The 15,477-nt window shown below is 38.0% G+C and overlaps 1 protein-coding gene across 6 annotated transcripts in view; it reads left to right on the forward strand.

The window, feature by feature from the left end:
* RFX3 (regulatory factor X3) overlaps positions 1-14,244 on the forward strand; it is a 263,571-nt gene extending 249,327 nt beyond the window's left edge. For all 6 annotated transcript variants that reach the window (XM_025206198.1, XM_025206201.1, XM_025206200.1 and 3 more), the window contains 4 exons: positions 374-582; positions 3,570-3,723; positions 5,991-6,033; positions 7,259-14,244. In XM_025206198.1, the coding sequence (XP_025061983.1) occupies positions 374-582; positions 3,570-3,723; positions 5,991-6,033; positions 7,259-7,497 (645 nt within the window). In that variant the 3' untranslated portion in view covers positions 7,498-14,244. The remainder of the gene's footprint in view (positions 1-373; positions 583-3,569; positions 3,724-5,990; positions 6,034-7,258) is intronic.
* The last annotated feature ends 1,233 nt before the right edge of the window (positions 14,245-15,477 follow it).

A 15,477-nucleotide genomic window follows, 5' to 3' on the forward strand; every position in this document is an offset into this window, starting at 1 on the left:
CTTTCCACCCTGTTATTACTGTGCTACCAGCAACACAACCAATTCCTTAAGTTTTTACTAGAAAAATTAGTAATAAGGAAAGTTAAAAAAAATCTCATTTGAAAATTAGTATTTCAGAATTGCAATTTAAGGGTTTTTTATTTCGAACGTTCAGTAGTTTTGCAACCCATTTGAATACTTTATTTTTTTTACCCTTTTTTAAAAATGAGATTGTGGAATCTTAAAAATGAAATGGGCCATTAATTTACCTAGCACGAGTAGCTTGTCTTCTGTTGAGTTAATCGCCTAATCCTTCGGATGAACATTCTTCTGTAAATATGTGAATAAACCTCATGTACTGATCTGCCTTAAAGAGTGCCATGTACTGTTACAGGAGCAGGCTTCCTGGGTGTGCCAGTGTGATGACAACATGGTTCAGAGACTAGAAACAGACTTCAAGATGACTCTACAGCAGCAGAGCACTCTGGAGCAGTGGGCTGCCTGGCTTGATAATGTCATGATGCAAGCGTTGAAACCATATGAAGGAAGACCCAGCTTTCCAAAAGCAGCAAGGCAATTTCTGCTAAAATGGTCTTTCTACAGGTAGTACCTAAAATGTATCTAAAAATGTTTTTACTGTGTTTTATACTTCACTCTTCATTTGTACGTACACATGCTCACATATTAACATTGAGGAAAAAATGAGATCAGAACATGTAGTCCTAATGACGAAAGGTCCCATGTTATTCTACAGAACAAGAGCACTATTATGTTTACACAAATCCAAGACAATGCTGAATTTAAGGTGACCCCACAGTAATTAAATTCTATATCCGTGTAGGCAACCCCCAGGACAAGTGCCAGAGTGTAACACACAAAGGCATTTTGCTTGACACACACACCTCGGGGAAGGGGCCAAGGATGCATGGCCACAACAAGGATCAGGCCCCTCGCAGCTACCCTGCCAACATCTTCCCCTGGCACACCAACATCGTACAAGTTGAGCATGCATGTGTTTTTGGCACTCTGCCCAAAAACATTGCTGACTTCTGTTCTATATACTGTATTTATTCAGATATAAGATGAGGTTCCTCCCTCCCCATCTGCATGGGGGAAAAGCTCCTCACCTCATATTCACATACTAAGTGGAGCGGGGTGCAGGCAGCTGCTGTAGCTCTGACTCTAGCCCTGGCCCTCTTTCCCCTTTGAAGCTTCTGCCCTCCACTCTCTTACTTTCCTCCCCCTTACTGTCAGGCACAGCTCAGTTCTGGCTCAGGGGTCATTTCTGGGCACAGAGCACATGGAAACTCCTTCCCCTGCCCAGCCAGTCAGCAGTGCCAGCACTGCTGCATGGCCAGGCAAGAGCTGAGCTTTCACATGCTGTGCTCCGGGAACATTCTGAGCAGCGTCTGACAGTATGGGGGGGAGGGGAAGAGATAGAAACTGGGGGAAGCTGGCGGGGGGGGGGAAGAGGCAGAGACTGGGGCAAGAGCAGGGAGGGGCAGAGACTGTAGGAAGCTGGGGACTGGAGGTGCAAGTGGCGTAGGGGCAGGAAGGTGGCAGGGAAAAGTGGCAAAGCAGCCACCTGACTTTGTCTCCCCCTTCTAGCCAGTGCTTTCCCTGATGTAGCAGTGTGTGGTGGGGTGGGTTAATTCAAGACAACCCTCCAATACTTAGATGCTATAACTGAAAAATTATAACAAATTTATACATTTTCTAAATACAGGCTAATTATTGGGGGTCTGCTTTATATTCAGGGTTGCCTTATATTCGAGTAAATACAGTATATCAAAAATTTATAAATTTGTTTACAATTTTCCAAATATGGAATCTAATTAGTGGAGAGCCATCTTAAATTCATCTCACCCACCATTACAGTGGAGAAAGTGCGGGGCACGCAGTGGAGGAGGCACTGGGGGAGGCTTTAGAGAAGGCAGGCAATGGGGGAGTCAAGCCACCTGATGCCTGTCCCCCCACCACTTGCCCCCACTTTTCCCTGCCTTCCTGAGCACTTGCACCTCACCCCCCCCCCACACACACACACACACCTCATGGAGCATGGGCTGAAGCTGCCACCACCACCGCTGCTACCAAGCCAGGCTGGGCCTGGTGCTGGAGCAACCATGTGCTGTGTCCTGAGCTGCAGGGCCAGAGCCCTGCCAGAACTAGAAGGAAAGTAATGGGGAGCAGAGGCTGTGGGGGGCCAAATGGTGGGGACACAGAAGTGGCAGAGGATGGTGTGGGGGTAGACAACAGTGGGGGCAGATGCCAGAGGAAGCAGGCATGGGGGGCAAGTAGCAGGAGGACAAGGGGCATAGGCAGGAAGGAGGGTAAGTGGTGGAGGGGACAGACAGCAAGAGGCATGGTGTGTGGGTATAAGGGGCAAAGGTCAGGCTGCTTGACCCCCCCACACCTTCTGCCCCCCCCCCCCAATGCCTCCCTACCACCTTGCTTACTACTGCCTCCCCCCAGCTACTTTCCCTGCTTTCCCCACTTCAGATTGGGGGGGGGGGGCGCAGACACATTTAAGACAGCTTTCCAATAATTCAGTTCTAGGCTGGAAAATTAAAACAAATTTACACATTTCTCATGTATAGAATCTGATCAGTGGGGGGTTATCCTAAATTCATGTTCCTCTCGGATTCAGGTAAATACCTGTGGCTGGCAACCTAAAATTAGCTCTCCTTCTCTTACCAGAATAGAGCTAGCAAATAAAGTATATTCTATGTGTTTCTGGTTGGTAGATATATGCACGCGTTGCATTATTCAGGGGTGTAGGCTGTAGCCGTGTTGGTCTAAGGACATAGGTAGACAAGGTTCTTTGGGTACATCTGATCTCTTTTATCAGATTTACCCAAATTGGTAGTAAGATGGTCAAGTTGGTCTAATAAAAGAGATCAGATTTATCCAAAGAATTTTGTCTGCTTTGCATTATTTCATTTTTTCTATCTATGTAAAGTACATTGACAGAATTATCATAATACCACTTTGTTGAACTCTTTTTTTGTTTCTTTTTTCCATTTGAGGACCGGGATTTCAAAGGACTGTTTTTGCATATGCCCAATTTGTGTGTATGCTTTTAAGTGTGCGCACAAATTGGAACACTCTCACAAACCTACCGGAGATTTTGCTTGCGTAAAAAACTTCTACCCTTGAAAATTTGGCTAGTGTTTTTTAAGGCAGATTATCTCTCAGATAATTTTTTAGAGAAAGGGGATAGTTTGTTGCAAAAACGCTTCTGTAAAGCTCCTATAACATAACTCACCTAGTTTATTTAATCCAGTCTATTTGAAAGTTAAACCTAGTCAATTTACTTTTGAGAACTGTTTTGTATTTTCAGAATAGTGCAATGCATCATATCTATAGTATTCAGACAAACAGTATTCTTAGCATCTTTTCTGCATTACTGTCTTTGACCTTGCATTCCAAAGACCCCACAGCAGAGGAATTCATGTTTGCGGATGTTTGTTTCAGAAGTTTCTGCTTGGAATCAGTTCTTCTAATGGATAAAGCATATAATTGTAACCATGAGTTGTCGTGTTTATTTTATATCACTACATATAACTATAATATTTTCCATTTCTAAACAGTTCAATGGTGATTCGAGATTTAACCTTGCGCAGTGCTGCTAGCTTTGGCTCTTTTCATCTGATCCGCCTGCTTTATGATGAATACATGTTTTACTTAGTAGAGCATCGTGTTGCTCAGGCAACTGGAGAGACACCTATAGCAGTTATGGGAGAGGTAAGCTAATGTATAAGAGACATGTATTAGATTTAAATGAACTTAGAGTAAACCTTTGCAAAATTTCTGAAATGGCTGTTTAAATGTGCATTTTCAACATATAAAAAGAAGGTTAGTAACATATCTGCTGTAGGTATATGCATGGTATCAGACACGTCAAAAGTCTCATTGTATTTAGTAAGTTTATGTATAGAAATCTTTTGGTTTCGATAGTCATATGAATAAAATTAAGCCTACACATAGGTATTTGCAGAATGAGACATAAAATGGGTACCAACAGTATTCTTTGCATTCTACAACATAAACATATCTCACACCAGTCAGAAAAAGACCCTGACAAAAATGTCAGAGAGAGAGAGAGAGAGAGAGAGATTTTTTTTTTTTTTTTAAATAGAACTTTATATTTTACTTGCTTTCACCATTTTCATTGCTGAGGCATTGTCTTTAGCACTGATTTCTGTACTATAAGAAAGGACATAACAGGTCTTTCTGGGACTAGAAAGCATGTTGGTAAATTAAATGAACTCCTTTTGGCTGTTCATGATATCCTCACCTCTACGTTTTTTGTCAGAGAAACAAGCCAACTGTAAAGATTTTTCTGCATGTGGCCACATACGTTGTTGATGCTGTCATTCAATCCAGACCTGTCCATCAACACTGTCCAAATGCACCTAGTTGCTGTCTGAGCCTACTATCCTCTGGTCAGTGGCCAGAATGTTTTTTTCTTACCTGGCAATCCTGCAATTCTTCAAGAGTCTGATGAAGGACCATGTTGCACAAGGGGTCCTAATGTTAGTTTACACATCTCTGATGGGGCGGTTGTTTAATCCTGTGGCAATGGTTTCCTTGCTCAACATTTCCATGAAAAAAGTCTTCCTGTGGCTGTTACATCAGCAAGAAGGATGGGTGAAATCCAAACTCTCGTGGCAGATTGCTAAGGCCAAACCCTAAGGTTTTTTCCAAGATGGTCCCTGTATTCAGCCCACATATCAACTTGCCAGTGTTCTCCCCTAGGGAGACACGAGATGCTACATCACCGGAGCAGTGCGCTACAGGAACGTAGCATTAGCGGGCACAAACCATGGCACCGCAGGTATGTCGCCGTAGCAACATGCTCCCTCGCTATAATGCGTTGCTATGGCGACATAGCAACTAAAAATAACAATGCGCCGCCAGCACTGCAGTACGGGCTGTTACTGCACCGTCATTTAGTACTTCCAGTACTTATACTGATATTGCTGCACTCTAGCACTTCCGAAAGGAAGTACTAAATGACAGCGCAGTAACAATGTCACCATAGGGGCAGGTATAGACCCACTCTAGATGTCATTCTTCATGAGTTGAGATGTTACAATTGCTTTCTGTGAGAAGTCTTAACCTCTTACTTACAAAGGAGTAAGCCTTTCAAAAAGTTGCCATAGCTGTTATTTTCCATAGCCAAGAACTGCTCGAGTGCAGCAATATCAACGCAGAGCCTGTACAAATTGATTTATAGTGTGTCAAGCTGTGTATGAGACTGCCAAGGTAGAACCACTGTCTGAAGTCAGAGTTCACTCCACCAGAATTCAGGCAATACCTAAACCAACCATGCACACTACTTCTATAGCTGTCTCTTCAGAGCAGCCACCTGAAATTCGAAAATGTACCTTAACTGAGCAGTAGAATCAGCAACAGAATCAGAGAGGCCTCCTGGACAGGTGATACATATGATTAATCAGTCCTTCCACCTGCTGCTTGCCATTTGGACTCTAAGATCCAACTCCAGGTGCATGGATACTCCTTTGGATTCACCAACAGTGAGGGTGTGCCTGTGGGAAATTACTCAAAGGAGAAAGAAGTTATTTAGTAGCAACTGGAGTTCTTTAAGATGTGTTGACCATATGCATGTCTGCATCCTACCCTCCTTCCTCGTCCTTGGAGTGACGTACAAGATATGATTCTGCACTTTAGAACAAACTGAAGGTCAAGAAGTGTGCCAAACCCTTCATCTCCTTAGCATGGGGCACAAGGGCAGGGTAGACTGTGGTGCACTCTGCTAAGGTAAAAAAGTCTTTGACAGTGTTCTCAAGGTGCCTACACCTCCCCTACAGTGGGGATACAAATATGGACAACACATCTTGAAAATTCCAGTAACAGTTAAGTAACTTCTTTTTCATGCTGGCAAAAGAATGGGATGTATAGATTTCTATTTCGTTTCGTATCTAAAGAGGTCTCGTAGCATGGGTTTTAAGACCCGCCAAGAATAATGTTTATTGTTTATGTTTCAGTTTGGCGATTTAAATGCTGTGTCCCCTGGAAATATGGATAAAGGTAAGCATTTACTCTCTCAGGTATTTATGGTACTTCTGTAACTTCTGGATCAAAACAAACCTTAAGATTGTGACAATATAATAGAGTACAACCTAAAAGTAGTCCATCATTAGATAGCTATGGCATTTTTGCATATGCGTGTGGGGAGCCGGGCGGGCACTTTAATTAAAGCATCTCTAATTCAGGTGCCCAGAGCATCTCATGTATCAGCGTCCCCATGCCTCAAAATGGTGGTGGGGCATTTTATTTAAAGCTCATTGAATGAGCTCTAGTTAAAGCACCCCCACCGCCGTTTTGAAGCTCAGGGACGCTGATACACAAGACGCAGAGGCTGGCTGAAGTGCAGTAATTAGCGTGTTCCAACAGGCTGGATTAATCAAGTCTGTTCTGATGTGCTGTAATTACAGCATTTGTTGGTGCAATCTCTGTGCTCATGCACAGGCACCCCTTGTGTTGTTATGTTACATAATAATGATGTAACAGCGTGGATTTGGCTTCTAATATTCTAAATCTTTTAAAATGGCTTAGTGTACATAGGAATAGACATTACAAGTTCCATCCACAATTTAGTGCAATGTGTAGGTGAAGGGTGTGCTTGTGTGTGTGTGTGTGTGTGTGTGTGTGTGTGTGTGTGTGTGTGTGTGTGTGTGTGCCCACACTGAGACCACAAAAGCTTTCAATAAATGAGGACTGCAGAAGTCAAACACTTTCCTAAGTAACTAACTTTTAAAATATCAGTAAGAAATATACCGGAGCAGGTAAGCTTTTATGTCCTGGTAGAATACAAAACTGGCTGTGGGATCTTGGGCAAGTCACTAAACTACTCTTTACTACAATTTTCCCATCTATAAAATTAGGGTAATGATACCAATTTTTTACCCTTTGCATATGAAAGCCACTATATAAGTTAGTATTAATATTGTTTATTAGTGATAACGGTCCATTTGTTTGAGCTGGTTTGCAGAGAAAAAAGCAATGTCACTGTTAATAAGGTGTAGCTATGGTGATTAAAGCTGAGAGTTCATTGAACACATTTATCTTGAATTACGTATTGACTGTTTCCCCAGTAAAATCTCAATTTTCAATCTTCATTTTATCTGGTTGCTAGACTTCCCTGTGTTGTCATATCTTATCTGTTGTTTGCAAAGGAAAGACCCATTGTAATTCTCAACATCTAGATTTTTTTGCATGTATGTGCTAGTTTCACGGTTGTTTGTTTGTGCAGATGAGGGCAGTGAAGTGGAAAGCGAAATAGATGAAGAGCTGGATGAAAATGGAGAGCCACAAGCCAAGAGAGAGAAAACAGAGCTCAACCAAGCATTTCAGGTGGGCTGCATGCAGCCAGTACTTGAGAGTGGAGTACAGCAGAACCTCCTGAACCCACTTCACAATGAGCACATTGTCACAAGTACTCAGACTATCAGACAGTGCAGTGCGACTGGAAATACATATACTGCAGTCTAACTGTTAAAGCTTTTTTTTCCCCAGATTACATTAGCCCTATTGATGTTGGGCTTATTATGACAAAAGAGAATAAGTCTGAAGGTCGACTGTTGTCAAATTTTAGCTGTGCTGAACATTACCTTTCTTGGAGTTGTGAAATGGAATGGGTGTATGTATTTTGCCAGATCTGTTTTAAGAACATTTTTGTAAACAAAATCATTTTACATTGGCCGCTCAATATTAAGAGTTTTCTTAGTTTCAAGTGTCAAGAAGGATTTTGCAAAGCTTAATGTTAATGTTTTTGTCCTCTTACAATTAAAGTAATTTAAATTTTTTCATAGTTTTTTTAAAATATTTTAATGTTAATTGTTAGCTGTGGTGATTTCATATACATCGTTTTTTAATTAGATGCACTTCTGTGAAATATCAAAAGAAATATTTTCTTTGATTCACACTGGAGGCATACTCATTTGACAGCAGCTGCATCAACTTTATTATGAAAAGGTGCTTTTCATTGGACAGAACTAGAAGACACTATTTTGATAATGTTTCCGAGTGTTCAGGGGAAAAGTATTGGGAATTTTTATCATAATGCTGGAGGGTTGGGAAAATCTACTGTTTTCTTTCTCTGAGGAAGAAGTGAAATTTCTGCATTCACGAATGCAGAATAAATGGGAGAATTTTAACAGAATGTGGTAATGTGTACGTCATATGCGTACCTTGTTATCAGATCATCACGTAAACAATGCAAGCTTCCTTTTAGAAACAACCGTTTTGGAGTTTATTTGCATACCAGTTCCTCTGTTTGAAGACTACTGATTCTATATTGGGACCACTGCACAGATGCTTTTGGCTGTTAAGTGGGACTGTAGTTGTTAGAAACTGAAGCTGCAAAAGAAGTGACTTGATTTTTTTTTTTAAGTGTACATGCTACTTATGCTGAACTGGACATGCAGGAAACCATTCCATTTGGATGACTTTCTTCTATTCCAGGTCTTTTTCCTACTAGTAGTTCAATCTGCTGCTCTTATAAAAGATAATTTATAGAATGCAAGGAATGTAGCAACCTGCATCATATTTCTTTCAAAAATATTTCCTGGTTCTTAAAGTGGATTTAAATTTTTACAAAAATTAAAATAAGGCAGTGTAACTGGCACACCTCACGTGTACTTATTCCCAATTGCGTAGAATTTGAATAGGTGGCTAGATGGACCATTGCCATTTAAGAATGTACATCAGGGATCATTGTACCTCGGCTATTACATGGTGCCTTAAACAGAACTGAAGCTAAGATTTAGTACTTTTTGTTATTGTTAATAACTCTTAAATTCATCCAACAAGGTGTGCCTGTCATTTTTCAAATTCCCTAAGAAGTAAGGGCAGGTTACATAGTCTTCAAAGGAAAAAAGGAATTTTTTTATTAAATGGTTTTAATATCCCTCTTAGAGTAACAATAAGCCTATTTTTTCTTGTTTCTAGCTGAATTTCACTTTATTACAAGTCAAATTTGCTTGGGGTTTGAAAAGCAAAACTAGCTTTAATACAAACTTCAGATGTTGTTAATGAAGTAAGTCAACCCTAGTCCCAAGCATGGTTATATATTTTCTAAGCCCTTGTGTACTTTTAATTTTAGAAAATAAACAGAATGAGCAGGTACTTAATGCAGCATACGTTTCCAATTTGGATATGTGGTGGGGTGTTAGCCTGCTATTATGTTTAATGGTTAAATCATGGGGAACACTTCTACATCCTATTTTAATTGATATAAAATATCTTATAAGCATTTGAACCATTTTGTTATTTTTAAAACAGGTACATGAATTTATTCTTCAGATAGTGAAAATAAATAAGCAAGCAAAAAACCAGAAGCCAAAAATGGAGGAAAGCACAAAAAATATTCAGTCCTACAAACAAGGACTGTAGGAAAAAATTAGGGAGTTATTTAGGCTGGTTTACCTAGTGTGTCTATGAAATGATCTTTGAAATTACATATACCAAATGGATGAACAGCATGTGAGAGAATATATTTATAGCATACAGGTTTGTTGCTAGAGTACTCATACGCTCCAAGGAGAGCAACAGATTAACTAAATTGTCCTAATTGTAAACATTTTTAATGTATGAAACATTTTTTAAGTTGCTTAACATTGTGCTTTACAGAATTTGAGGTAGAACCCTACACGTTCTATCTAGGCATAGGTCCCGCTGAAGTCAGTGGGTGTTTTTGCCTCAGTAGCAAGTGCAAAATAGAGTTTATGTCAGATTTTTTAAAATTTACACAGGCACTAAATTGAATCATAGATTTTGTTCACCCACATCTTATTTAAATATGTTCTGATTTTTTTCCTTAAAAACAGCATGTCTGCACCCCTCACCAAAAAAATAACCTAAGCTGTGATAAATATCTACTCCCCTTCATTGTGCATTATGAAATGTTTACAGATAAAATAAAGTGAAATTAAATATGAAAATAAACATTTTTCATTGTCAACATAGTTTTTAATGCTCTAATACTGATGTTCTATAATAACTAGTTTCATCTTTTGTGTTTGACAAAACTTAAATGTTTTATCATTGTCCTTAATTGTTTTTAATGTTGGATTTGTTGCTGAGAGAGAGGCGTGATTGTAATGTGAAAGTATAGATTTCTAAAAGAGGTGGGACCTGTAAGCCTTCAACTTTTCCCCTCCGTTGTTCACTGTTTCCATTGTGTGCAAAAACAAAAAAAGGAATTTCCATCCAGTAGTTAATATTTGTGCCTTTGTTGAACAGATAGTAAACTGAATTTCAGAGCTTAAACATGCCAAAAATCCCAATTAACTAGAGGTGATCCCAAAAAGTTCACTATCAAAACAAACTGGACCCCTGGCAGGTTTTGTTTGTTGAATGGAGTTTGTATTTCCACCTTTATCCCTTGATTTTACTCTCAATTTTTAAATCATATTTTCATTACTCTCTTAAAAGATCTCACCTTTAATGAAATAACAGCTGGTTCTTGTGTATATTTATGGTTGGGGGGGGGAGGGGGAGAGTATTTTTTTTAATTTAATAGAATTGTAGTAAAGCCAGTAACACATCTATCCATCTGTTTGCATACTCCTTCCATTTGCCGGTACCTGGGTATGGAAAATTCTTTTAGGTAATAAAACAGGAATGTGACGTCCCTGACCTCCAGATTCTGCAACATGTCACCTGTGACTGGACACTGGCACCAACTCAGAAGCCTACAAACACCTTGTTAGAAGTGCAGCAGTCTACCAGTGGGGAACATGTTGCAGGATCAGAGACCATCTCATTTGTGGGTTTAATCTAATTTTGACATGGACTTAAGAACAATGCTTTTAAGCAGTTTCCTCCATTAGCACAAACAATGCAGTGAACAATGTAGGGGCCATTGTTGAACCACTTTCTCAAAACACAGGGCCCAATTTTCACAAGTTTTACATGTCTGCAAAGCTGTTGGTACTTTTCCATGGTTCTCATTACAAACTAATTTTAAAGTGACTGCTTTCTCACTTTCCAACTTGCTTTCCTCATTGTGTTCACTCTTGTACTGAGCTTGTTTTTATGCACCTTTGTTTAGATAATGTTCCTTCAGCAAAACGTGGAGAAAAACGTTAACATTGTTTACCTACCACATGAGTGGTGTGCAACATTACTGCCTTTAGTTCACAAAGGGGTGAAATAGATTAAGTGCTGGTGTACTGTCATTCAGGAATGTATAGGTATATATATGATTTTAATTTAAAACGAGGTATTTTTAAATGTCTGAAACACTGCTGTGCTCAAATTATTTTCACTAGGAAACCTGATCTTGAATCTTTGTGATTCTCATTAGTTGACATCTGCACTGTTTAGGAAAACACTTTTATTAGTTGAAACTGCACTGCAATCCATTTTAATTTACAGAAGTGATTTTACCGAACAAAAGAATAATTTATAGCCATAAAAAGAAATTAATGAATAATTTAACTTTGGAATAGTAGAAGTAATTTTTGGTACTTACATGTGACATTAACTCCAGAATATTAATGTCGGAGAGCAGTACTCATTTCTGAAAATTGGGCCCTTGTCTCTATATTACAGGACAACCTCTTGTGTATATGGTTAAAACAGTCAATGAATGGAATTCTAGTATCTCTGATTTGTTTGGTGATTTAAAAAGAAAAACTGGAATAGAGGCATAAACACACAATGCTTAGTTCTAGTATTAGAAAGTTCATTTAATGTAATGCCTTGCATTAACCCTTTGAGCATTGTAAGTCACATAATGATAATCAGAAGATTTTCAGGTAACTTAATTAGTCCACTGACAGTATTCTACATCCAAGTGTCTGGTAAGGTTGTATATAGCTATGGGCCTTTTTTTTTCTTTTTCCAAATCAAATACTTGCATACTACATAGGCTTAATTTTGATGTAGACGGTTTAATAAAATTAAGCTAAACTATTAATTGCCATCTATGTGCACTATCTACAGCAAAACAGTACATCAGTTCCTTTGGTTTCATCAAGTCAGTAGGTTGTGCTGGAATACACCAGTACTGTAAAAGGAAATGTCTAGGAATAAAAAGAAAACAAAAGTGTTTTAGTAAAGAAGGAAGAATTTTGGTGGACATCTAGGTTTCAGCACATCTTTTTGATAAACAATTGAAAAACCACCTAACCTTATTCATGCTATGTTTAACATTTTGTCACTGTAAAAATAACATATGGGTCACTCAGTTCTGGTTCATCTAGGGATGAAGCTATGGATGATACTTAGCGTGCCCAAATTTAAAAATAGCCTATAAATTTACATCTGCCTTTGGCATGCTGAAAACCACCTTTTGTTCTCATAAATAAATAGCGCACAGATTCAAAGCTGGAAGGAGGTCCTTTGAAAATATAGCTCTAGATGTTAACTCATGAAATGAGAATACTGCAGCTATATTAGCATCTCTGCAACAGCAACCAGTGAGCAGCATTATCTGCAGCTGTGCTTGCTTTAATGTAGCTGAGTGCAGAAGAGGTCTCAAATTAAAATGTTAAGTGGAATTACATCAGTAGTATATAGTGCAAGTATGTTGTAAACATTTCTAGTCAGTTAATGCAAATTCATACATAATTAATTAAAACAAATGCAATACTCAAAGGGTTTTAATTTAACAATTTTTTATTCTTCATAATTTACTGTAAATGCTTCTGTTTGCATGCCTTGATCATTGCTGCTAGTGATTTTATGTGCCAGTAGACCTGAGTTTAATTTACCAGTTTTACTTAAGAAATAGTAAAAGCCACTTACAAAGTGACTGCCTAGTTTTTGTTTGATGTAAAATACGCCTTATTTTCAAAAGTTGTTTTAAACCATTTCCTTTTGTTCTGGTTTTGTTTTTATTATTATGATTATGGCTATTATTATTATTTTAAAATAAATTATGACGTTGGGATTGGAAGCCCTGAGTAATGAAATCTTTGGTAAGAATCATTCACGCAGATTGATTCCTAAGGGAGGTATTAGTCACAGAGAAGAGTGCCCAGCACAAGATAGCATGCACCAGATGAGCCTCCTTGAAGCCCTGATTCAGGAAAACACTGCAGCATCTGCTCTCAAGTGCTTTCTTGATTTGGAGCCTGAAGTGGCACTGCTGATCTTGCAGGGGCTATCCACCCTGGTCTGAATTTCACTCTGAAACAATAGATGTCTTTGTTAGAGGAATGACAAGTTGGGAAGAACAGCATCTCATTGAGTGGTAATTACCAGGGGCCCAATTCAGTACTCCAGGCTGAAGAAAATTACCCACTGAAGTCAAGAAATACTAAAAGGGCCTGAGCTAAATTTTCCTTGTATAAAACATTGAAGTGACCACCTTTATTTACACATTAAATGCAATCTTAAAATAACCCAGTAAAGAGATTCTAAATATGCTTTTGTCAAAAAGTACCATTTTGTACCAAAGCAAGTGCCCCGTGCTCCCCATTCCTACTCATCTCCATTGCAAATTTGGATTTACAGTAGTAACCAGCAAGGCTGTTAAAGAAACTTAAGTGAGTGCCTTTCAAAAACTCAGAAATTTGTGCCTGAGGTGGTAAACTTTGATTAGGTTATTCTACAGCTTACCAATCAGTAATTCTGCTATCACTCAGGGCTTTCTTACCTTCTAGAAAACTTTCTTTGTTATGTTTATTTTATATTGTGGGGTTTTTTTAAGTGCCATCTTTTAAATTTCACTTAGTAAGTGGCAGATTACATTTGTCAGTCCCATAAGCACAGACACATAGTAACACTAGGAGATATTTGAACTTTTATTTTCCAATTGACTGAATATATTATGTAAATGAGGTAAGCAACTTTTTGTAGATTGTATGTGTGAGATAATGTAATGTTCTTTTCCAGTTTTTGGATTACAGCTGAATATACTTTTTAATTATTTAAAGAAAACATCTTTACAGAATAACGTGATGTTTTTTCTTTTTTTCTCTTTTTTTGTATAATGTATTTGATTTTGTAAATACGTATTTCCTGATGTGATTTTTGTGAGAAATGCTAAATCTTTTAGTATATCATGTCCTCTCAAAATTGGCAGGAGCTAAATAATAGTTTGTGGGCAATTTGTATTGTGTACTGTACAATAACTGGGGAACTTTTATAATTATAAAAATATATATTAACTTTTAGTGTGTTGTTTAAACAAATGACTGGAACATACTAAAGATAGTAGGATTTTTCTGAATATTTCAGACTTGAACTCAGGCTAGCTTTCTTGTGTTTTTCAAAACAAAATTGTGTCTTGTCTTTTAAAATCAATAAATTTGTTTTCTTGTTACAAACATATTTAAGTGCTTTGGTTTTTATTTATTTTTATATAGCAAGCATTTTATTTTACAGAGACTTAGTTTGGGGCAAAAAATGAAGTCACTTCAGCCTTTTGGATTGTGACTAAAACATTAAATATTTCTATTTCAAAAACCAAAACCATTGCAGTGTATGCTTTAGAGCACAAGAGAAAACTTGCAATTGAGCAATCATACCAATTAGGAGCTGTCCATTTTACATGGAATTTTTCAGGCCAGGTTAAAATTTTATTTTATAAAATTTTGTTTTAATTGGTTTATTTATACTTATAATACAAGATGATAAGTCTGTGTTCTCCTTAAAAAAGAAAAATGATATTTTATACTCTTCACTGAAGATCTCCAACACAAATACTGCGCTTAGGCTTTCATGCTATGAATCAAAAGTGTCCTGTGTGGGGCACATCCAAAATGTTTAGTGCAGATCTTCACTGCAATTAAGAAGATCTGTGCAGATGAGTTGTTATTGTTTTATTTGTATTACTGTAGAAGCTGTTACATCCAACTGGAAATGGAGCTCTATTCAAATAAACACTGTGCAAACATTGAATCAGAGATTGCTATTATCTGTAAGAGTTTACAATCTCTATAGGCTAGAAGGACAAAGGGTTGGAGAAAGAAATAGAATTATCTGCATTCATAGATCAGGAAGGAGAATTTTGTATAGGGTTACTAGTGTGTGATGCCATTTTAAAGCCTAATATAAACGTGGTTATGGGTGAACCAGTGTTACACAATCAGACAATCTGAAGAGATCCAGCTATATTTTGCCTAGGTTTAAAAAACAAACTGTAGCTCTCAGAGAAGCATACGCAAAGTTATAAGCTGTTGTTGGTCTTTCCTCTGTAGATTTAGCACAACCAGTAATTTGACCATGCAGATAAGAATAATCAGTTTATTGGTGTGAACACAGAAGGATGCATGGAGTAAACCCTGATTTTTTTCAGAGGTGCACATCATTCACCACTTCAGTGACTTCAGAGGCAGTGGCACACACTCACACAAATCCAAAGTTAATTTGATTTACTTACTTGCTAAACTGAAGCCACTTATTAACAGTCATTTACAATTATTTAATTTATTTGTCTAGTTCCAATACTTTGCTAAGTATTTTACTGATGGGCCCTTGCCAGAAATGGCTTACAATTTAGACAAATTATGAAGAACA

Source organism: Alligator sinensis, unplaced genomic scaffold, assembly GCF_000455745.1.
Source record: "Alligator sinensis unplaced genomic scaffold, ASM45574v1 scaffold392_2, whole genome shotgun sequence".
NCBI lineage: Eukaryota > Metazoa > Chordata > Crocodylia > Alligatoridae > Alligator > Alligator sinensis.